Source organism: Medicago sativa, chromosome 1 (assembly GCF_051527215.1).
Source record: "Medicago sativa cultivar Bolivia chromosome 1, Bolivia_mono, whole genome shotgun sequence".
Lineage (NCBI taxonomy): Eukaryota > Viridiplantae > Streptophyta > Magnoliopsida > Fabales > Fabaceae > Medicago > Medicago sativa.
In genome coordinates this window covers 50,969,456-50,994,109 of record NC_140749.1, presented here as the reverse complement: position 1 = coordinate 50,994,109, position 24,654 = coordinate 50,969,456, and the positions used below count along the sequence as shown (strand labels likewise).

At 34.2% G+C, this 24,654-nt stretch overlaps 1 protein-coding gene and 1 long non-coding RNA gene across 2 annotated transcripts; both read right to left on the bottom strand.

The window, feature by feature from the left end:
• Nucleotides 1-2,915: 2,915 nt before the first annotated feature.
• Nucleotides 2,916-5,929, bottom strand: LOC146955160 (FT-interacting protein 1-like). Its single transcript, XM_085720401.1, has one exon. It carries the CDS (start codon nt 5,774-5,776, stop codon nt 3,380-3,382), a length of 2,397 nt encoding a protein of 798 aa, XP_085576527.1. The 5' UTR covers nt 5,777-5,929; the 3' UTR covers nt 2,916-3,379.
• A 16,010-nt stretch (nt 5,930-21,939) lies between these two features.
• LOC146955159 (uncharacterized) lies at nt 21,940-22,471 on the bottom strand. The gene is made up of 2 exons (XR_015016377.1): nt 22,316-22,471; nt 21,940-22,218 (listed from the first exon to the last, which is right to left on the bottom strand). It is a non-coding gene; the product is annotated as an uncharacterized LOC146955159 (long non-coding RNA).
• Between the last annotated feature and the right edge of the window lie 2,183 nt (nt 22,472-24,654).

Sequence of the window (24,654 nt, the reverse complement as noted above, 5' to 3'; positions counted from 1 at the left end):
CACAACCAATCATCATTTGGAATTATTGAACTCAAGCAAGGAAATTGATCATGTTGAATTTTCAGAGGGAATAGGCGGTTAGATGACATTTTTACCTTCGTGATGAATCTTCCATTTCTATCGATCAAAGTGCAATAGCCTTTGTGAATCTGCATGTTGTAACCTTTCTCTGACAGTTGTCCCATGCTCAAGAGGTTGTGATGAAGACCAGGAGCATAGAAAACATCACTAATAAAATTTTGCGATCCATCTTTCAATTTGATAGCAATTTGGCCTTTCCCCTCAATTGGAATATTTGATTTATTTCCAAACTTCACGGTAGATTTTACCGTTTCGTTCAGAGAAGAAAATAATTCCTTTTTCCCACACATATGATTACTACATCCGGTGTCCAAATACCAAATATTTTCTTCTTCCGAAAGTGTATTGCTTGCTAAAAATAAACTTTGTTGATTTTGAGAAGACTCACCAGCATCTTGATATGAATTCTCCGCCATGTTTGCCTGATGTTTGTATCTGCAATCGGCTGCTTTGTGCCCGTACTTTCCACAATTAAAGCAACCATTATTTGTCCTCTCTTGGTTGTAATAACCTTTTCCTCTGCCACGATTGTTGGAACCAAAGTTGTTTCTGCCTCTTTCTTGATGTGATTGATTGAAATTGTTGTAGTTGTTGTTTCTCCATTGGTTGAAGTTGCCACGTCCTCTTCCTCTAAAGGTTCCTCGACCTCTACCTCTGAAATTTCCTCTTCCTCCATTGTTGAAATTATCACGTGCTCTGGCTTCACCCATCTGACTGGATTCAGCAGCGTTGTTGAGGTTCACCTGGCTTTTCAAGGCTTCCTCCTTCACTTTTTCAGTCTTCTCTAATATTCGATTGACGTGGCTTTCAATACTTCCCTGCAACTCTGCTACCGACAAGGTATCGGTATCGTGGGATTCTAATATCGTAGTCACCACATGATCAAACTTCATCGGCATGGTGCGTAGAATTTTCTCCACCACCTTGCTATCCGGAATATCTTCTCCATACACTCTCATCTTGTTGACAAGATTAATAACACGAGTAAAATATTGTTCCACTGTTTCAGAACTGGACATTTCGTACCTTTCATATTCTCTACGCAGAGACTGCAGCTTCGATTTCTGAGCTTTCTCAACTCCTTTGTGTGACAGCTTCAATATGTCCCACGCCTCTTTTGAAGTCTTCGCATTTGCTATTTTGCCGAAAATTGAGTAATCTATTCCTTGAAGAATTTGAGATAGTGCCAGCTGGTCCCTTCTACGAGCAAGTTCATCAGCTCCTTGTTGCAAACCAGACTCCACATAGCTCCAGATATTGTGAGCTTTAAGATGTGTTGTCATCATAAATTCCCAATAATTGAAATCTAATTCAGAATTCAATTTGGGACCGGACCAAACGATATTGAAATTGTTTGCCATATCTTTTTCAAAATATGCTCACAATAACTTTGACACAATGAGAACTCTTTTGTTCCTCACACACTCGGACTATTTTTGACACTGACTTTGACAGAGTGAGAACTATTTTGTTCCTCACACACTCAAACTATTTTTGACGCCGACACTTTGCAGGACCTAACCTGCTCTGATACCAATTTGATATCAATGGGACATATAACACACAAACTCACAAACAAACTAACAAAGAACAAAGGAGAGACTTTCTATTGAACTCTATTTTTATTCATGAAAACTTGATATATCACAATGGTACAAGCATGGCCTTTTATAGGCAAAATACTAAGACTATTCTTAATGACTAAGCATACTTAGCTTCCAAGTAATTATACAAACATAAGACACCTAGTATCCATGTGTTGCTCTTTTATGCAACTCTTAATTGTTAAGTAAACTTAATGGACAAGTAAGTTACTAATAGCTAAGTATTAGTGTTCAATTCTAACTTTGCAACTTAAGTGGCAATCTTATCTCATAAGCCACATCATACTTCTAAAATCTTCTAGATTATGCTTGATTTAATTTTTTAACAATGAATTGTAAACAAAAGAAAACTTCGTGGACGTCAACAACAGCATCTATCAGCGACACAATCGAGTCTCAACAGAGCAGCAAAATTGACCACGAAAATGAGGAATCTAGGCAGTGAAACCAAAAGCAAAAACTCGAGAAATTAGGGGAGAAATAAAAAATTAGAATAAAAAATGGTGATAACAACAAAATCGCAATCAATCAAGAAAGTCGAATATAGGATGAAAATGAACCAGAAAATGGAATCAAATCAGGAAATCAAATTATCTTTCTAGAATGAATAAACAAAATAGAAACTGCGAAATCGAATTGAAATCGCAAACCCTAAGATTTGGGGAAAATTACGATAACAAAAGATTTCGAGCAAAACTCGAATGGAAGATGACATTGAACCAGAAATGGAATCTGAGAAGGAGAAAGAGTGCTTGAATTGGAGACAAACGAACACGAAATCGCGAAACCCTAACAATTGGGGAAAATGACAAGAGCAGCATTGAACGGAATCGAAAAACGAAAAAACGCAATACTAGCACAAAATCAAAGCAAGAATCGCAACAATAAACCACCAAGAATCTCATAGTTTGGAGATTCGAACAGTGAAGAAGAGGTACAAATCGAAAAGAAAATTACCAAATCGAAAAGGAATGAACAATATGAAAAATCGATGCAAGGAATTCGTCAATTATGTAATGAGAGAAACGAAATTGAACAAAGAAAAGAATCAAGAAGGTGAAACCGAATTGGAATCAGTGAGAAAGTAAGGAAACGAAAATGGTAATGAGAAAGAAAGTGAAAATTAGAGAATTGATTTTCTTGAGAAAATGCAGCGGAAAATATCCTTTAAGGTGGATACGAGATTAGATATAATACCACGTTATGAAACATGGCAAGGAATGAGAGAAATAAAGCAAAGCTCTATGTATTGATGGAAATTAGATATTACAAATGAGTGAAAATTCACACTAATGAGGTGGTTACAAGCTATTTATAATACTATCTATTAGGACTAATATCCTACTAATCCTATGTTTCTAATAGTTTTATATTGAGAAATGAGAACACGTGAATCCCAAATAACAATGATTAAATAAAAAAAATTAGGAAAATCAATAATAACTGCGTATACATCAAAAGTAATGAATTACTAATGCACTCATACAAAACAAAACAAGTGAAAAGAAAAAAATAAACAGCATGAGATCTTGTGTTTTGATCATTTGAATCCTCAAAGTCAATGTTTCAAAAACCAAACCAAACCAAACGAAATCGCAAGATCTCGAATGAGGATTCAACTATCTCAAACCGCTCGAACCAGGATGAAACCGCGACTGTGACGTCCAAATAACCGACCTGTAGTAAAGGCCAATTCAAAGCATGCTATCAGCACCAGATGGCAACCTCTTGAAGAAATTGCTTGGCACAGAAGGCAACTTGCTCCTAAACTTTGGATGCCTAAGCCAGAAAATCCCAGCAACAGAAATAACAATCTTAAAAGGTGTAACATATAGTGCCACAGCAGTTACAAGACAGAAGATAACAAACAAAAATGTTGCTCTTGGATCTCTCCAACTAAGCAAAGCTTGAAGCCTCTCACCTTGTGTTGCAATATCACCAACCACAGTTTGTATTCTTCCAGCAACACTCCTAAGCCTATCATACCTCATTCTTATCACATCTTGTGCCTTAGAGGTTGGAAAAGTATCAAACTCTTCATCTAGTTCATCTGGATGTGCTGCTTCAGCCCATGAAATTTTTGTATCCATATGTGGAGGGTGTCTAGGTCTTTTCCTAAAATTCCATATTCCAATGAGAAACATGTAGAGAAAAATTGTTGGTAGGATCAATTCTGGATAACATATTAAGATGAAAAAAAGAACATGAACTAGTATTGTTGTCACTGGATTCTTCCACTTTTGTACCTCACCAAGCCATTTACTCATAGATATTACCCCTGAAAAAAGTGATACAATTCTGAAAAAATTTGCTTTGCTTCTTCTTAAACTCCATATATGTGAATCCACATCAAGCATGTATTCAACAACTTCTTTCCTAAGAGGTGGTTCTGCTCTTCCTAGCCTCACTGCTACAATGTTCATAGCTTGGTATCTTAAACTATCTAATTGGTTCACAGTGAATGGATGCAAGTAATGCATTTTTGGAAGTAAAGGGTGTCCATAAAGGTAAATTATGTGTGCTAAAGAAAGACATGTGAAACGAATAGCTAGTTGAAGCTCTCCCATTTTTTTCAATCCAGAAGGTTTTAGAACAAGTAATGGATATGAGTTTGTGTAGATTCTATCCATTTCTAAAGTTGATAAACGAATTCTCACTTTACCAATTTTTGCATCATTAGTTTTGGCTCCACTTTGTTGAGAATTTCCACCACCTAAATGACAATTGTCAAAAACACCAAAAGTTATGACTGTGCAAGGATCATGAACTTCCCATGTATATTGTTCATTCCATTTTGGATTAAAACTCTCAGTGATTGTTCTTGTTCTAACCCATTTCATACCATATTTTGCTACACAATAAGCATCTGTTGAACTTTTACCATTGCCTGTTTTCATTGGTGAAAGTCCTTGTGCACTCAATATTCCAACTTCAAGTATCCCAATTGGTTGCTTCCAAAGTTGTCTAGCAGTTGGTCTTGTATCACTTATATACATTGTGGATTCATCAAGAACATGATAAGCACCTTCAAGACAAACTCTAAGGTGAATCCTACTTGAGAATTTAAGTTCGTTACCTTTATCACCTTCGAGAACGCCAAAACCAAATCTTTCAACGTTGTACCACCGCGAATGCACCGGGCGATGATCCATCCGAGTCTCGAATTTGTTCAACGGCAAGGTTAACTTCGCCACAACTTCGTCTTTCCCGGGACTCGCCTTGTTCTCCAACGTCAGCACGAGGTTTTCTTCGAACGGCTCAGCAGCTACGAATACAAGATCTTCGTTCCACATTGGATTCGGTGTTTTGGTCGGACATAGCTTAGTTTTAAGAACTTGTTGTCCAACTTGAGCTTTTACAAAAACTTGTGGTGGTTGGCTTTTATCATGTGGCTGAACATCTTGAGCTTCAATTACATTAACCCTTAAATACCAAAGTTTCGGATTAACATAAACCTTTGATCTAATATTGTAAACTCCTTCACCTTTAACTGAAGCTGAATCTGAATGCCATGCCTCAGGAAACGCTTCATCAGCTTGTGTTCCCATCCAAACCGCTAACATAACTTCACCTCTTGTTCTTGTTTCACCTTTCAAATTCCCTAGTCTATACCATTGCGGCGCCAAAGGACTATCTGGTGGAACTCTTGTTGGAACTTCATGCATATCAAATTCAACTTTTCCAATATAATCATCTCTAGCTACCATCTCTTTGTCTCGTACAAATACTTCAACAACCGATGATTGTATCTTCTCCTTTGAGAATGCGAAAACTTGCTTCCATTCGGGGTTTGTTTTCTTCTCAAAGTGTCTTGTTTTTCCTTTGTAGTTGCCAACTTTCACTTCAACATAAGGATCTACGCTTCCTGTGACTGGATTTGGTGGCAATTCTTTGGCTTTGACAACGCGAACATAGAGGTAGAACATCTGTTCCACAAGGTCGTAAGTGCTCGTTGCTCTTTCGCTGTAAAGCCAACCGGTTCCGCCTCGTTGTCCTCCATGTGGCCATTTTTCTCCTAGCTGTGGCTTTGTGTCTTTTAGCTTGTAATCATCTGTGTTTGGCTTTGGAGCTGCAGGTTTAGAAGAACTCATCTTTCAAGTTTCTTCTTGATGCAGATATAACTTTTACTATTATGTGTCTTTGTTTGTGATGAAGCTGAAGTGAATTTAAATGGTGCAAGTGAAACTTCTATGATATATTTTGGTTTCTATTTGACAAATGAGCAAAGTGATGAGAGTGGATTTCTTAAAATTTGAGATGATTGAACTCTTTTAAACATAGATTTGTGAGTGAGCCTCTCTTGAAAATACTTTTACGCCTTTTCTTAAAGTTAATATGCTCGTTGTTTATTAATTATGTATTTTGTATTTTTTACTATAACACTTCATCTTCCCCACTTATGAAATGGTTATGTATATATATCATACATTTTAAATGATCTGTTACAGTTTTAAGACATTTTCATTCTCTTGGTTTTCTATTTCCTTTGTTATTCATCTTTAGTGCTCTATCCATGCACCTTTAAGGCATGGATATATCATGATCTCAACTTTAAAATCTTCATGAAGGTTTTTGTTTTTTATAAATCATTGTATCCTCTATTGCAAATACATAAATTAATCATTCGTGATAACTAAATTCATTCAAGAGCTTAACCTCTCATATCATATTTTTCTATATGCACCAACCAAGTATCAAATATTTGTCCAAATTCCTTCAAAAAAAATTAAAAAATATTTGTCCAAATAGAAGGACTCAAGTATCTAACTTTATCAAATTTTCATTTCATGTTACACCTAGTCAAATGCTCCACGACTTAAGAGCTTCTAATGTATTTACCATTGTAAATTTTTTCTTGGCTTAAATATGTTATTCGTCCCTGCAAATAGGGGTCGCTTAAAATTTCATCCCTGCAATCGCTAATCCTTTTTTTTTGCCCCTGCAAAGTTTAATCAGTTAAAAATTCATCCCTTGACCAAGTTAATGACTGCCACGTCATCAAATTAACAAAATGGCATGGGAATTGACGAAAATACCCCTGGCTTATTTTTTTTTTTTTTTTCCTTCAAAAAAAAAATTCAGTTTTTTCCCGAATTTTTTTTACGATTTTTTCCCGAAAATTTTTCAGTTTTAATTTTAACAGTTTTTTTCCGAATTTTTTTTTGACTTTTAATTATTTTTTCAGATTTTTTTAATTTAAAAAAGAATTTTCAAAATTTTGAAAAAAAAAATTTTTGAAGGAAAAAAAATTAGCCCAGGGGTATTTTCGTCAATTCCCATGCCATTATGGTCATTTTGATGACGTGGCAGTCATTAACTGGGTCAAGGGACGAATTTTTAACTGATTAAACTTTGCAGAGGCAAAAAAAAAGGATTAGCGATTGCAGGGACGAAATTTTAAACGACCCCTATTTGTAGGGACGAATAACATATTTAAGCCTTTTTTCTTTAATCATAAGAACAAAGTCTTGTAGAAGATTCCTTCTTACACTAAGGAAGCCAAGTGAGGCCGTCCAATTCCTTCAAGTTTGAATATATTCTTAAAGTTGAGAATATGATTCTCCAATGAAATAATATTATGCTAGAGGAACATTCATTGTGAGTGCATTCACCTTATGCGAAAGTAGAGATACGAAAAAGCCACTTGTCGAAATTCCAAAATGTTATAAAGGCTCACTTTGAGAGGACAAATATAATCTTTTAGAAAAACAAAATAATGTTGGACTTGCACATAACCGCTGCAAACTTTCCTAGATGCTTTTGTCTTTATTCCATGAAGCCAAATTTTATAAGACTACTTCACCCTTGTTCTTACCTTTTTTTTGTGTAATTTTGTAGTGAGACATGGCTAATATAGTAATTTGATTTGATTATATACACCTTCCATATTGTACTCCCGAGTAAATGTGCTGTGTGGAGACCAAAACAGTTGAAGCAAATAAAGTTGTGTACGCGTTGAACTTAAAGAAAAGGATAAAGAAAGCTAAGGACGAATAAAGATCGAGAGAATAACATTCTAAAGCAACTTTTCAAGGGTGACTTACCTTATAAGAATTGTATCTTTTTGGCTTAATTCCAGTTTTGGCGCCATAAGTATCACAATTATGCGATTTTGGCCCCCTATAAAAAACAATAACAAATCAACCCCTTAAGTTTACCCCTTTTAGCCCTCCAAAACAATTTTGACCAAGGCATTGCATATGTGGCTCCCACATCACTTAGAGTGAGTGAAGCCTAGCTATAGAGTTTTCTTTACATGTTTTGATGATGTTCTTTAGTCTAGTTTATCGTTTTATTAATTGCATTATGGCTAGCATGTTAAAGCACCCAGCATCTTTGTGTCTTGGTCTAGGTTTCATCTTGAGTCTTGTGAAAAAGTGTCATTGTTCATCTTTTGGCATAGTGAATTGATTCATCATACACTGAATCGACTCATTTAAGTCTCTGACTACAGATGAATCGATTCACAACCTTTTGAATCGATTCACATTTGAATCGACTCGTTTCAATTTGAATCGTCTCATAAAACTCTATGACTTTGCACTGAATCGATTCATCTGAAGGATGAATCGTATCATTCTTCATCCTGGGCTCACTTGAATTGATTCACTTGTACACTGAATCGTTTCATCCTTCATATATTCTTAACTTGTTTTTTGTTGTCTGAATCGATTCACTCATTTAGTGAATCGATTCACCAAAGTGTTTTTGTGCGAAATTTCACTCTTATCACCCCTCACTATATATAGTCTCCTCCTCACAACCTTAAATTCATTGAATCATTTGCAACTATTCTCTCTAGGTCTCAAAAATGCATTGTTCATAAATTCTTCAAGATTAAACACTTTTTCTTAGAATCACTTTGTACATATTGAGTCACATTGATTTGCTAGGGTGCTAGTAGGGATTGTATGTTGGTTCTCTCAAGAAGATTGATTGGGCTTAATCAAGGCTTCAAAGTGAAGTGGATAATCTCATTCCACCTCCAAAGGTCTTGGGTGTCTTTCTAACCGTTCTTGAAGTCGAAGGAGATTCTTTTACCGGACGTAGCATCGAAGGCTTGAGTGAAGAGTTCGAAGGGGTGCACGAGTAATCAAGGATTCGAAGGTTCAAGGAGCACCAAATTCAAGGGTTACTTGGAGTTTGGGGGAGTGTTTGCATAGGGGTTGAAGAATTAAGTTTAATTTCAATGAACTCTTGTAAACACATTGTAATCAACATTTGTTACTTAGTGGATGACCTTGGTGAAGGTGTACTTCACCAAGAATAGTAGGCGTAGCTCTAGCGAGAACGAGAAAGAGCGAACTACTATAAAAATATCGGTGTTATCTCTCTTCCCTATCCTCTTTACTTTTTACTATTGCATGTGATTAAATGAATAATTTTTAGGATAATTGCTTGTGTTGATCTAAGTTGTTTTTCATTGAAAAATAATATAATTCATTGAATTAGGTTTCAACTACTTGAAGTGTTTGGTAAAATTAGCGGTTCAACTAGCTGATAAATTTAAAATTACATAAAAGGACATTTTTAATTCATAATAAAGTTTATATCAATTAATATTTAAAGTATTTAAAATTTAAAATTTGTTAAGTTAATATTATTATTATTAAATTAATTTTTAATCCCTAAATGTTAATTTATATTTATTTTCATTTGCCTAAAAAAGTTTAAACGTAACAATAAATAAAATATAGTCTGTACAAAAAAATATATAATGAAGGTAATTAAACGTAACGTTCTCATTTTTTTTTTTTTTGTGGAGAAAGTCATTGTCCTTGTTCTTATTCTCTACAATTATGATATACCCCACAAAAATAATGTGTCATTTCGCAAATAAAAAAGGTGACATTACATATTGAAATAGTCACAAAAAAAAAAACGTAACAATTGTAACGAAAAAAAACATAAACGTAACGGTAGAAAAAAAAATATTTTTCTATTGAGGAAAAAAAGGATCTTTCATTCGTAAAAGAAATAGCATTCATATTTAAATCATATGTATTTTACTTTATAATATAATAAATGGTTAAGGGTAAAAAATGGAATTTAGTTAGACTAATAAGGGTAAAACTGGAATTAAAAGTGAGAAGCTATAAGCTATAAGCTCAAACGCTACTTGAAATAGCATCTGAAAAATAGCTTATAAGCTCGTAAAATAAGCTATAAGCTCGTGGCGAAAAAACATTACCAAACAGAGCTTTTTTAGTCAAACGAGCTTATAAGCTATAAGCTCGTTTCTTGGCCTTACCAAACAGAGTCTTAAGGAGCCAAAACTGCAATTAAGTCTAATAAATAAAGTGATTTGGGTGCCACGTATGCATTGACCTAGTCAAAATTGGTTCGGGGGCCAAAAGTGCAAAAGGAGGTAAACTTAGGGGCTGATTTATTATTGTTTTTGATAGGAGGCCAAAATCGCAAGATTGTGATACTTAGGGTCAAAACTGTAATTAAACCTATCTTATTTATAAGCAAAGTATATTAATTTTTTTTTTGAGCAAATATTAATTTCTTGTTTTGGTGCTCTAATCTCAAATATAAATAATAGTAATGTTATAAACCTATCTTTTTTATAAGCAAAGTATATTAATTTCTTGTTTTGGTGCTCTAATCTCAAATATAAATAATAATGTTATTTGGGCACACATGCGACAACAATGCAGGACACCAACACTGTTCACACTATTTATACGGTGAAAACTTTTTCTTTCGTCACTATTTCGAAAATATAGAGGAGGATTTTAGGAACACAAAAGTTGAGTTGTCTCATCACCAAATTTCATAACTTTTTTTTTTTGACAAAACAGATTTCATAACTTCATTAGTCATAAAAATAAAAATACGTTGTTAACAACTTTTGGAAGATGAAAATTGCTTTTTTGACATTGAATACTTCCTATTGACACAAGTAAATGATCAAATTACCCCAGCGGTAGTTAACTGCCTCAGGCATATGCGCCGGCAGTTAACTGCCGGTGGCTCCTCCAAGGGCAGTTAACTGCATCCGGCTTTGCAGCTTTTTATTATGATTTTACGTGTTTCGGTCGAAAAATCAAAATAAATCGAAATTTATTCAGAATTCTACGAAACTTTACAGACACCTCTATAAAAATACATATAGATGATGTGAAAAGTTTTGTAACATTCCGAATAAGTCTCGATTTTTTTTTTATTTTTTCGACCGAAACGCGCAAAATCGCAATTGAAAAAATAAAAAAAATCGACACTTATTCAGAATGTTATGAAACTTTGCACATCATCTATATGTATTTTTATAGAGGTTTCTACAAAGTTTCATAACATTTCGACTAAGTCTCGATTTATTTTGATTTTTCGACCGAACCATGCAAAATCGCAATTTCTTTCAAGTGCGAGTCCGAAAAAGTGTCCTAGAGGTTGAACTTTTTCACGCTTTTTTGCACTCATGTTTAGAACAAAAAAATAACATCTCCGACAAAAAATTTGAATTTTCGACAAGGGACGGATTAAATATGAATTTTTAACGCGCCTAAAATTTAAGACACGAAAACATCAAAACATCAATCTAAAAATTGAATTTTGAGCTGTTTTCTTCCAGACACCTCTATAAAAATACATATAGAGGATCTGCAAATTTTCTTAGTATTTCGAGTAATCCTCAATTTATTTTGAAATTTTTACTGAAACGCGTAAAATTGCAATATTTTTCCAACTGCGCGTCTGGAAAAGTTATATAGAAGTTGAATTTTTTTCATTATTTTTTGTACACATATTAAGAACATAAAAAAAACATTTCCCGAAAAAAATAATAATTTTTCGACAACGGATGGATTAAATATGAATTTTTAATGCGCCAATAACTCAAGAAACCAAAACATCAAAACGTCGACCTAGAAATCGAATTTTGATCTGGTTTTTTGCAGACAGCTCTAAAAAAATATATATATAGAGGGTCTGTAAAGTTTTGTAGAATTCTGAATAAGTTTCGATTTATTTTGATTTTTTTGACCGAAATGCGTAAAATCACTATAAAAACAACAAAGCCTGCCTCTGGAGGAGCCAACGGCAGTTAACTGCCGGCGCATATTCCAGAGGCAGTTAACTACCGCTGGGGGTAATTTGGTCATTTACTTGTGTCAATAGGAAGTATTCAATGTCAAAAAAGCAATTTTCTTGGAAGATAAATATCATTAATAATGTTGACAAATTTATTAACAAGAAAATGTAAGGTACTAACCACTTATTTACGTAGCTTCCAAAAATGGCAGATTTGCTTAGATCAAAAAGCGGTTCACAACGTATTTTTGTGGTTAATATGTGTATTGAAATTGGTTAACGACACAACTCAATTATTATGTTACAAAAATTTCCCTCTAAACAAAATAAAATAGAAAACAAAGTTGGTAAAAAGATACCGTTCACCTATGGATACGATGAATTGTGTGCGAGGTGTTGTTTATTTAAATACATCTATATTGGTCACTTACCATTTTAGTTCGCATTTCTTCAAGACCTTTCAGAAGACCAATAACACGTTAACATGTGGAATAACCTACACCACCTTAAGGCTCCGCGTATGAGGGAACACGTCAGCTCAAGTGCACCGTACCACACATAAGTGTGCCCCCGCGCGACAATCTCCCTATATGTGTCCTCTAACCGTCCCTAATCGCACGCCGCATAACTCGGACACGGTTATGCTCAACGTACGCCTATATAATTGTGAACTTGCTTCACCTTCAAGGTATGATTCACTTTTCACAACAGTTTATGCACTCTTTTTTAGTTTAATTACTGACTTGAGCGTCGGAGTGATAACGTGTCTGCAAACACTTTCGTTCCACCGCAAAGACTCAACGCCGCTGTACCGGAAATTGTTACCGTCACACCAGAGCATTATCCGCCATTGTTATCACTCATGCATCCTCATCGGACAGATCATTTGTGACTAGAAGGAGGGGATCATTCACTGATCGCCACGGTCTAACGATCCTCCACCGTAACCGTTTTCTGTTACGCACACCTCCGTTTATTTTCATAACTTCCATTTATTTTTCTTGTTTATGACAAAAACAACTTCATCAACTTATGCAATTTCCATATTTTGTTTTGTTGAATTACAATATTATTATTTTTTGGTTGATTGCAATTTCCATATTTGATTTATATTAAATTTGGTCCTATTAGAATTCCTAAACAACAATAAATTATGGTATCTACAATCATTTCACACTATTTTAATATCATTAAATGTTAATGAAAAATAAAAAAATGTAGGAAGTTTATTAAAAAGTTAATGGCCGCTGATCATATTCAAAATATTTAATCTATATCTTTAATATAGTAAAATGATAAATTGAATGAGCTTTAGAGATAAAACGACATGTTGATATACCTAAGAGGCATTTAATAATAATGTTAATTATATGAATGGTTTTAGGCCTTGTCAAAAAAAAAAAAGAATGGTTTTAGGCAGTTACGGGTGTTCTATTTATAAAGTGATCAAACAATTATTTGTTTGTTACATTTAAATTAAAGAGATAAAATATGGCAGCAATTCTAAAAATTAGCTATGTTTTGCTCATCTTGGTTTCCCTAATTATTGTCGCCACTAGCCATAGTAAGTATTTTTTTGAAAAGGCCAGTAAGTAATTAATCAAACATGTTTCAATATTCATGTTTTCACGTATGAAATCATTTACCCTTTTCAAGTAACTTTCACTTGTTCTTATTTGACATACAGGTTTTCTTCCTTGTGAAACTAAGGACGATTGTGTATTTGATGACTGTAAATTTCCTAAAAATCCAGTGTGTTATTTGGAAGCATGTCATTGCTGGTAAGCTTAACTTTTTTTTTTTCTTTTTTTTCAATAGCAAGCTAAAAATAATTCCATGTTACTTCTAGTTAGCAAGCATGGAACTTTGTGTGTTGTACACTCCATCACTCCCTTGCACGTCATAATGTTTGAGTTGGGGTTTTATGTTTGGGTTAATAGGTCTTTACCGCCTGTAATATAGGTCATTTTCGGTTTTTCCCCCGTCATTTTTTTTTTGATCTACCCCTGTAAAAAAAATTGTTTTGATTTACCCCCTTATAGGCCAAACAAAAACCAATTTTATTTTTTTTTAAGAAATTTTCGTTTTTGTTTGGCCTATTAGGGGGGTAAATCAAAACAAATTTTTTTTACGGGAGGTAAATCAAAAAAAAAAATTACAGGGGGGAAAACCGGAAATGACCTATATTACAGGGGTAAAAACCTATTAACCCTTTATGTTTTTATTGTAATGTGTAATTTTTTTTGATTTGTTCTTTTTTTAGTTTTTTTTTTTTCAATTATAAATCTCATATTTGTTGAAATGTGTGAGAGTGAATCGTTCTATTTGGTACCCTAAGTAAAAAGATTATTTTGTCTATCATCAAATTCAAAGTTGTACCACTTTACAAACGACTTTTAAACATGAGGCTAAATTCATCACGTCATATATCACTTATAGTACACATGAGTATACACAAGTTTTGTTTGAAGATGGATGCAATCATAAAATGGATACTTTTTTATTCTTCACCATTGCCCATAGATGGATGAAATTACTTTGGTTGTTTGGACTAAGCATTTGATTAAATGAATGGTTTTTGGTAACTCTGTAAGTTCTACAAATAAATTAATTGAAATTAACAAAGCTTGAGGAGTTCTATTTATAAAGTGATTAAAATTGTTTTCTTTTTTTTTATTAAAATTGTTTATACTTTACTAATATTTGTTTCCCTAATTCTTGTTTTAACTAGCCCTATAAGTAATTTTTTCACACACATTTCAATGTTTATTTTTTATCATAGTATAAAATATTTCACTCCTTTCTTGTAAATTTCATTATTGTTATTTGGCATACAGGTTTGCTCCTTTGCGTAACTAAGGAGGGGTTGTGTACATCATAAATGAATCTGTCCTAAAAAGTCCATGTGTTATTTGAAAGCATGTAAGTGCTTAATTGTAAGCGGAACTATTAAGTTAAAAATAATTTTAAGTTACTTCTAATTAGTTTACAATTTAATATGTATGTTTCTTTTTTCTTTTCTTTTTTTGGTGCAATATATGTATGTTTTTGCTATTGTGAAAATTTTCACACTTTTATTTATGCTTTTGTCACTTTTCAATTTCTTTTGATAAAGCTCAAAAGACTGTTTCTATTATCTTATGCAAGTATTCTTACCTTTTTTGCTTGTAGAAGATATCAAGAACCTCAACTTCGTTGAATATTTTTAACTAGATAAATTAATGAATAAAAAGATAAATTTTGATTTTGCAGAGTAATAATGAATTGTTATTTCTATAAAAAAAAAGAAGAAATATATTGTTTTCTTAAATTTAGTCTGAGACTGATATAAATATATAGGGATTTGTCAAGATACACCCACTTGTTTTTTATGAAGGTTTAACAACATGCAACTTCGGTGTTTTTTAGCTAAATACCGAGTCATAGACGCCCTTTCGGGCTGAACCAATCCAATCGTTTCTAGATTGAGGGATGAACAAACGATGGAACTCCAACACAGTCCACCTACGGCGCATAAAGCAATCGCAGTAGATATAGTTATTAAGGTACGTCAAACGATAACTACCGTCAACACGAGGTATCTACGCACCTAGCCCTTTCGAGCAACATCAGATGAATACACAAAGACTTGTTGAATCCAGATCACGGGATGCATCCAACAAATCCACGTACTGATGAACAGAACTTTAGAACCCAGATCCTAAATCCAGTAATAACCGGATAAAAGATTATCAAACAGAGTCAAACAAGCCAAAACAAAACCACACTCGTCCTCAAATTCCCAAAACCAAACGAAAACATAAACAAACACAACAGTGACCAAGGCAACCATCATTGTCAATGAAAGTATGAGGCGACTGTAGCCGTAGAAAACAATGTCGGAATTCCTTGGAGAGCTAACTAGAAAACAACCTCTGACCTTTTACCGACGTAGAGGAAGCAAGTTAAGCTTTAAAACCAGTAGATCCCGAGAGGACAAATATCAAGATCGGACCATAACAGAACCACCAACCGGCGGTGCACCACCATCCAAAGAGGAACGAAATAGTGACAACCCAACAAGAGATCCAGCACGGAAACAAGACAGCTCCCAAAAACCAACCGCGACAACGCCAGTAAGGAGACAACCCTTCGGGTAAGAGACCCACCCGGGTTTGAAGGTGGTGACCCGAAGCAAACAGACTCGATATCACACCACCAAGAACATGGATCTATCTTGATAGCTGGATTTAGATTTTTGGGTGGTAATGGGCGGAGGTGGTGGTGGTGGTGGTTTGTGAAAGCTTTCTTATTGAAAAGGGAGAGATTCGTAAGTTCAAAAACGAGGGAATCTCGATGTTTGTGAATTTCTAATTATAACAAACCTGTCAAATCACATGTAACAAACCATGTTTAACTTTTTCAATGACACTAACAACAGAAAGTGTATATTTTTTTTTATTTGTTGAAGGATATATAGAAAGTGTAATATTTTTTTTTAATGACACAAGCAATATAACATTGTTATAGGAATAATTGTTTACGGTTAGAATTAAAATAATGAAAAGTTAGTCCAAAATCTCATATTTCTTTTACATGTAGTATTATAGTATTATATAATTTAAATATTTGAGATAATACTCGATTTTGCCTGAAATCTATTATTTGTTTAAAGTATTATATATACTAAGAAGGAAAATGCTAACCATTTCCATTGGGGCATTGGTTAAAATACTAAAATAAGTAAGTTTGCATTGAAAAGTGGTGTAATTATTGCTAAGAAAAAAGTAAAGACTTGTATTTCTAAGACAAAGTTTATACTAATGGAATCCTTTACCATTGCCCTTAGGACACTGGTTAGCAAGACCCATAAAAGAATTATGAGATTTTGGGCTGACGTTTTCATTATTTCAATTATATTTTTAAATAAATATTCCTAAAATAATGTTATATTATTGGTGTCATTAAAAAAACTTATATTACACTTTCACAATTCGAAAGACCGATCATATTCGTATAATAATATTATTTCAACTAGCGAAAAGTCGGGCACTAACGTGCCCGTCCTTTTGCTATTTTTATTGCACCAACGTTTGAAACTTACGAACAATGTTTTTTTATGAATTTTAATTTTGATTAAAAGAAAAATATAACTGTTTATTGACAAATCAAACTAATCTTGATTATCTATTTCAATGAAACCAACAATATAACAAAAAAAAATTAATCTAAATTCTAATATTTTTAATGACACCAACAACAATCTTTATTATATAAAAAGTTGTTGTTTAAGGGTATAATTGGGATAATGAATAATGAAAATGTAAATATAGACACACTAATCTAGTTTGTTATACTTTTTAAATAAAAAACTGAACATTTATGTTTGGTACACTTTTATTTTAATATTTAAATTTATTCTTATCTTTTGTTGGCGCAGTTTAAAAGCTTGAAACTCAAGCAATGTTCTAGGGTTTTCAGATTTTGTTGTTTTTAGAGAGAATGAGAAGAGAGAATAGATGATAAGAATTGAGAATGTGAAATTGTATTATTGATGTATGTGAACAATGTACAAGAGGTAGCTTATATACAAGTTAGGTTGCTTGAAGCACAAGCTAAGTAACAAACCCTAATACTAAGCTAACTTCTAACAAACTTGTAACTAAATCATAACAAACAAAAACTAAATGTGATTAACCACTAAGTGTGATTGAATCACTAATTAAGTAAACTTCAATTAACAAACAAACTAACATCATCCCTTAATTCAAGTTTCCATTTCTTTCATTCCAATCAAACTCCTTAGCTTGATGAATTTTTTAACCTTCAATGACTTAGTGAATATGTCTGCAAGCTACAGCTTAATGGAACAATGAAAAATTTGTAGTGCTTCCTTGTTCACTTGCTCCCTCAGAAAATGGAACTTCGCTTCTATGTGCTTACTTCTTCCATGCAGAACTGGATTTCTTGCTAAGCTTGTAGCAGATTTGTTATCTACAAACAATGCTATAGGTCTTCTAACCTCTATCACCATCTCCTTGAGTATGTTTTCAAGCCAAACTGTCTGACATGCTGCCATACACTCTGCAATATACTCAGATTCATAGGTTGACAATGCCATAACTAGTTGCTTCTTAGCATACCATTGAAATTGGGGCATTCAGAAACTTGAATAGATATCCTGAAATATTTTCCGTGTCCTGCTTATCTCCACACCAATCAGCATCAAAATAGGCTATCAATTCCATAGAATTTTCATTCAGACACTTAGGAAATAGAATGCCAAACACTAGTGTTCCTTTGATGTATATCATCACTCTTTTGACTGCTAGCAGATGAGATACTCTTGGTTCACTCATGAACCTGCTTATTATTCTAACTGCATATGCAATATCAGGCCTACTATTGCATAGATACCTTGGTGATCCCACAATTTACTTGAACAATGTAGGATACACTAGTTTTTCTTCTTCTTCATTCATCACTAGTTTCAAATTAGTCTCTGCAGGTGATGATGATGGATTGAAGCCCATCATATTAAACCTCTTCAATATATCAGATGCATACTTCATTTGATGCATCACCAATCCTTCTGCAACTTCAGCGAATTCCATGCCTATAAAATATGTCAAGTTTCCTAAATCTATCATTTCAAAATCATTCATCATCTGATGTTTGAATGCTTCTATCTCATTCACATCACTCCCAGTCACTATCAAGTCATCAACATAGAGACAGATGAGTAATTGACTACCTTCAATTCATTTCTTCAAATAAACACCATATTCAGACTTGCATTTTGCAAAGTCTTGCTGCACAAGAAAGTTGCCAATTCTCTTGTTCCAGGCTCTTGGTGCATGGTTTAATCCATAGAGTGCTTTGTGTAATCTATACACCATATCCTCCTTTCCTTTTACCTTGAAACCCGGTGGCTATGTTACATACACTACTTCATCTAGAGGACCATTTAGGAAAGCATACTTCACATCAAGATGATACATTGGCTAGTTTCTTCCATAAGTTATAGCAACTATCAGTCTCACAGTCTCTAGTCTTGCTACTAGGGCATAAACTTCAAAGTAATCCATACCAGCCTTCTTCATGAATACCCTAGCCACTAATCTAGCTTTGTATTTGGCTACTTCACATTGGGCTTCAGTTTCAACTTGAAAATCCATTTCACATCTATAGCCTTCTGTCTAGCAGTTAACTCAGTCAGTTCCCATGTGTTATTTATGTTGATTGAATTCAAATCTTCAATCATAGACTTCTTCCACACTTCTTCATTCAATTTTATTTCATAGATGATTGGTTCTGCATCTTCTAATAATGCTAAGTGAACAAATTCCCCTTCTACATTGACTAGATTGTCAGGAGTAATTTCATGTCTAGCTAGTTTTGTGGAAACAAACCTATGTCTTCCTAAAGTTCTAGTGACTTGATTCTCTTCAACATGTTCTTCATCTTGAACTTCAGTATCTAATTGAACTTGTTTAACTTGATCATATTCAATTATTGTGGGAACTGTATGATTAGAACCCTTTTCTTTCTTGTTCCAATCACAAGCTTCATTCTCACAGATTTTAACATATCTACTAACCACTATTGAATGATTTAGAGGATGATATAATATGTATGCACCAGTTTGATGATATCCAACCAATATCATAGGTGCACTCTTATCCCACAACTTTCTTCTCTTTGCATCAAGGATATGCTTATAGCATAAAGAGCCAAAAACTCTTAAGTGTTTAGCAGACTGCTTGCATCCTAACCAAATTTCTTCAGGAATTTGATCAAGTTTCTTAGTGGGGCATCTGTTCAAGATGTAAGCTGCAGTTCTTACTTATTCTACCCAAAATGTATTAGGCATCTTCTTCATTTTGAGCATACTTCTGGTCATGTCAAGCAAGCTTTTATTTCTTCTTTCAGCCAGACCATTATGTTGTGGAGTATATGGAGCAGTTACTTCATTTACAATGCCATTGTCTTCACAAAACTTCTCAAACACCTTTGAAGTATACTCACCACCACCATCAGTTCTTAAAATCTTAAGAGATTTTCCACTTTGTTTTTCTACTAAGATTTTAAACTTCTAAAACATATCAAATGCTTCACTTTTGGCCTTAATCATATATAACCATATTTTCCTGCTAAACTCATCAACAAAACTGATGAAGTAATTGTTGCCTCCTAATGAAGGAACCTCTAAATGACCAGACACATATGAATATACAACATTTAGTAGCTTCTTTGATCTATGTGTTGCATTTGAATTGAATGCATTTATGGGTTGCTTCCCTATCAAGCAAGTATCAAAAACTGTACTAGGCATCCCAATTTTTGGTACACCAAGAATCATTTCTTTATCAATTAGTTGATTAACATCTCTAAAATTGAGATGGCCAAACCTATAATGCTATTACCAGCTATCTTCACCTTTTACCATAGCCTATTGACAATTCAATTCCACATCTTTCATGTTAGTCTGAAATGTCGTATTATTTGCGAAAGGAGTTTTCAAAACTAACCTTTGATGTTTATCAAACAACTTCCAGACATTATCCTTCATAGTAACTGAATAGCCTTTCTAAGTGAGTTGACCAACACTAAGTAGATTGCACTGCATACAGGGGACATAAAGAACATCTTCAATTATTGTTATTTTTCCATTCTTTCCTTCAATGGAAATCTTCCTCATTCCTTCTGCAGTTAAAGTTCTATGATCTGCAATTTTCACCTTTATGTTCCTTCCATGATCAACTTCCCTCGACCATTCTATGTTTCCAGTCATGTGATTAGAGCAACCAGTATCTAAGAACCAACTTTTTGAATTGCAGCTCTCAGTACTAGTTGTTGTAACCATGAATAATAATGAGTCAGGATCTGAATAATCCTGTGCAATCTTAGCTTGTTCATCATCATTCCTGGCTTGCTTTCCTTTACCAAACCAACATTTATAAGCAAAATGTCAAAACTTCTCATATTTGAAGCAATGAATCTTCTTCTTATCAAAACATTTCTTCTTGTTTTGATTAGAATTTTCTTCCTTTGAAGATTCACCTTTCTCAGATGTTTTGTTCTTGCTGTTAGCCCAATTTCCTCCCTTATTGTTATTCTTCCCTTTCTTGAAGTTCTTCATATCATAATCATCCTTCTTGATAGTTTAAACTTGCAGGGCTTGTTGAATTGATCTTTCATTACTTCTTTCTAAAACCATCAATTCATGAGCTTCTAATGAACTCTGCAGCTCCTCAATCTTTAAGGTTTTTACGTCTTTTGATTCCTGAATTGCCATAACAATGAAATCAAATCTTGATGATAATTTCCTCATGATCTTCTCATCAATTTGTTGACCAGTCATAGCTTCTCCAGAAGCCTTCATCTGATTCATAACACTGATGAGTTTGGAGATGTATTCAGCAATCTTGTGCTCATCCTCCATTTACATCAACTTAAACTTCCTTCTGAGTGATTGAATCTTAATTAACTTCACCTTATCATCACCTTCATGATACTTTGAAAGAATATCCCAAGCTTTCTTTGAACTAACTAATTTTGAGATTCTTTCAAAATTTCCTTCATCAAGACTCTGTTGAATCAAGAAGAAAGCCTTGCAAATCTTTGTGCGCATTCCCTTGCACTTCTGTGGCATTCATAGCTAAATCAGCAGCATCATTCTGCACAATATCCAACAAATCTTGTGCTCCAAACAGATTCTTCATCACAACACTCCATCTTTCCCAATTGTGTACTTCAAAAATTAGATGATGAGTGTTGAAACTGCTTTGACCATTCATGGTGCTTCCTTCAGCGTTTCTACCTTAAATTTGCGTGATTGAAGATCTTGATTATCCTTTAGAATAAAACCAAAGGCTTTTGATGGAAATTTGTTTGCGGAACTTAGAAGCTTGAAACTCAAGCAATGTTCTAGGGTTTTTAGATTTTGTTGTTTTTAGAGAGAATGAGAAATTGTATTATTGATGTATATGAACAATGTACAAGAGGTAGATTATATACAAGTTAGGTTGCTTGAAGCACAAGCTAAGTAACAAAAGCTAACAATAAGTTAGCTTCTAACAAACTCGTAACTAAATGATAACAAACAAAAACTAAATGTGATTAACCACTAAGTGTGATTATATCACTAAGTAAACTTGAATTAGCAAACAAACTAACATCTATTTGTTACATAAGTTATTTGTATTGAAAATTGAGGCCATTTTTTGAAAAGAAAAAGTCAACTCAAAAAAAGCTGAAAGTGGTAGTTTTATATTGTATATATTACACTTTATATAAGGCACTATCACATGTTACATTTACCGGAACTCGAAAAGATACTAATTGTCGGGGTCTGGATCCAACCTAGTTGTGATCTCCTTGATCTATAATATTGCTTATTCATCTTATTGCACATAAAAATAAAACTTGCACTCACAATTAAATTTAACACATTGCGCAATTTGTGGAAGAAGACACATATTTTTTGGACAATCATCGTCGAGTGTGCATTTCCAATCTGCAAAGACAAATAAGAATTAATGAATATTACCTACATGTAATGAATATTGTGTATAGCATAAAGAAGAAAATGTGAAAATAATATAAAAACTTACTTACAGCCATTGGTAACAAGTAATAGAGAAAGAAATATTATCAAACTAAACTTGAATATTTGAGACATATTTTTTCTCTTTTACATTTGATAAATAAATCTTTTTTGAACACTTTATAAGTACCAATTTCACTTTTATAACTTCAAATAAAAAAAATCAAGCACTTAGGAGTTGCAAGAAACCATTAATAAATTGATATTAATGTTAAATGCCTCTAAAGGTAGATCAATGTGTCATGTTTTTCTTTGGGATTAATGTGTCGTGTTTAATTAAAAATATTGAAGCCAGCCAACTATTCATTAGAATTTTTATTTTTAATTTGTATATAGCCTTTCATGATAGATAAGAGAAAAATCCTCAAATTGAAATAATATTGACAACCGTTGAAAAAATGTATGTTATAGAAATAATGCTTCAAAGAGGTAACACCATAAAATAGGATTAATGTTGTCACACATAAAACACCAAAATATAAACTTCGTATTCAATGTTAAATTTAACTTCTAAAAAAAAGTTAAATAATGAAGTTCATTTGCGGTTAAAAATACAAGTTTTCAAAAATCTTTACCTAAGGTAAGGTATATCACAAACGTACACATAAGTCTCAATCAAATGTTTGAAAAATCAACAATAACAAAACATGACCTAGTGCCCAGTAATTAAAAATCATAAGATGTTTACAACTTTCCTCAGAACAGATAATGACAAAGTAATCTTCCCACGAGTAAAAATTCAAAGGCGCCAACGTCCGCAGACGCCCGAACAAATGCCCCTTTTTGCAGCTATAGGCCATTGACCCATAAAGGCATCAACGGCTTGGGGGCAACTATTCAGGACCGGTCATAAGACCAATCTCGTATTGACACGTGGACTATGCATACACTGCTTCAAGGCTCCACGCCTGAAGGAACACACCAACTTTAGTGCACCACATTACATCCAAGCACTCTCCCGCGCGAGGATCACTCTACATGTGTCTTCTAATCGCTCCCTAATCACACCCCGCAAAATTCGAAGACGATTATCTTCACGAGCGCACTATATAAGGGTGACTTAGCTTCACCCTCAAGGTACGTTTCACTTTTCATAACACTTTCTAAACACCCTTTCTAAGTTCCATCAATGACTTGAGCGTTGGAGTGCTAACGTGCCTACATACACCTTTTGTTCCATCGCGAAGACTCATCCCCACCGTACCGGAGCACATCGCGCCACCATTGCCTCTCATCCATCTTCACCGGACAGATCATATACACCAAATACATCATTTATTGAATAAACATAAAAAATTATTTTTTGCTTGTAATAACATCCAGAGAGAGTACGTATTTAACTTATCAATACCCTACATTAAATATTCTATTTGTTGCTTACATGAAATTTAACTTCATAGCTCTCTCTAAAAATATTGTCTCTGACCTCTCTCTAAGAAAGAACACACCACCTTCCCTCTTTTCCAAAGCTTTAGTTCTCAAGATGTAGATGGTGGTGGTGGTGGTGCGACGGTGGGTCGTCCATCCCCATCACCTCTCAGCCCAGTCCTCTCGACGGTGATTCGTCAAGGCACAAGTTTCTCAGCGCTCTCAACTGCGGATTTTTTGCTCTGTTATGCTGCTTCGCTTCTGTTTCTTGTCGTTCCTGCTTTGGGTGTTGTTGGGTTACAGAGTGACTACTCAGATTCGGCATCGATATGTGATTTCCATAGGTTTGGTTGTTGTTGACTCCTTTGGGTTTCTTTCACCTTCCTATGTGGTTGAACAAATCTTCGTTTTTGTTCTGCTGCGATGTCGCTGAGTACGTGTGTGGGGATCTCCTGCTGTTTTGTGTTCGTGTTCATGGTTGTTGTGTTGCCGGTTCTGTATCGTATTGTTTTTCTGTTTTGTTGTATTGTTTGCTTTGTGTTTCAGATCAGAGACTTCAGGCGGTGATAGATTTGGCCATTTTGCGGTGGTTCGGTTTCGTAAACCCGAAAGGGTCTAATTCTTTTAACTCGAAAGGGTGGTTTGGTGAAATCGATAAGGTTGGTGTTCCTGTGCTTGACTCTGATATTCCAGGTCTGTTGAGATCTGCAGGCCAAGTCTTCAGTGTTACCCCCTCTTCGATACTATCTTTTTATATTAATCTCAGTCATATCGACTGTTATCGGACTGTTAAGCTCGAAAGAGCTATTATACCTGCTGCTTGGTTCAGGGGGTTGCTGGTACGTGGATCTTGATAGCGTGTTGGCGGTTGATCCATTCGCCAATCTTATACCTTTGTTGATTCTATGGAGGTCCACTCTTCATATTTTTTTGTAATCTGGTTCCGTGCTCGTACGCGGGTGCGCTGGATTGAGTTCG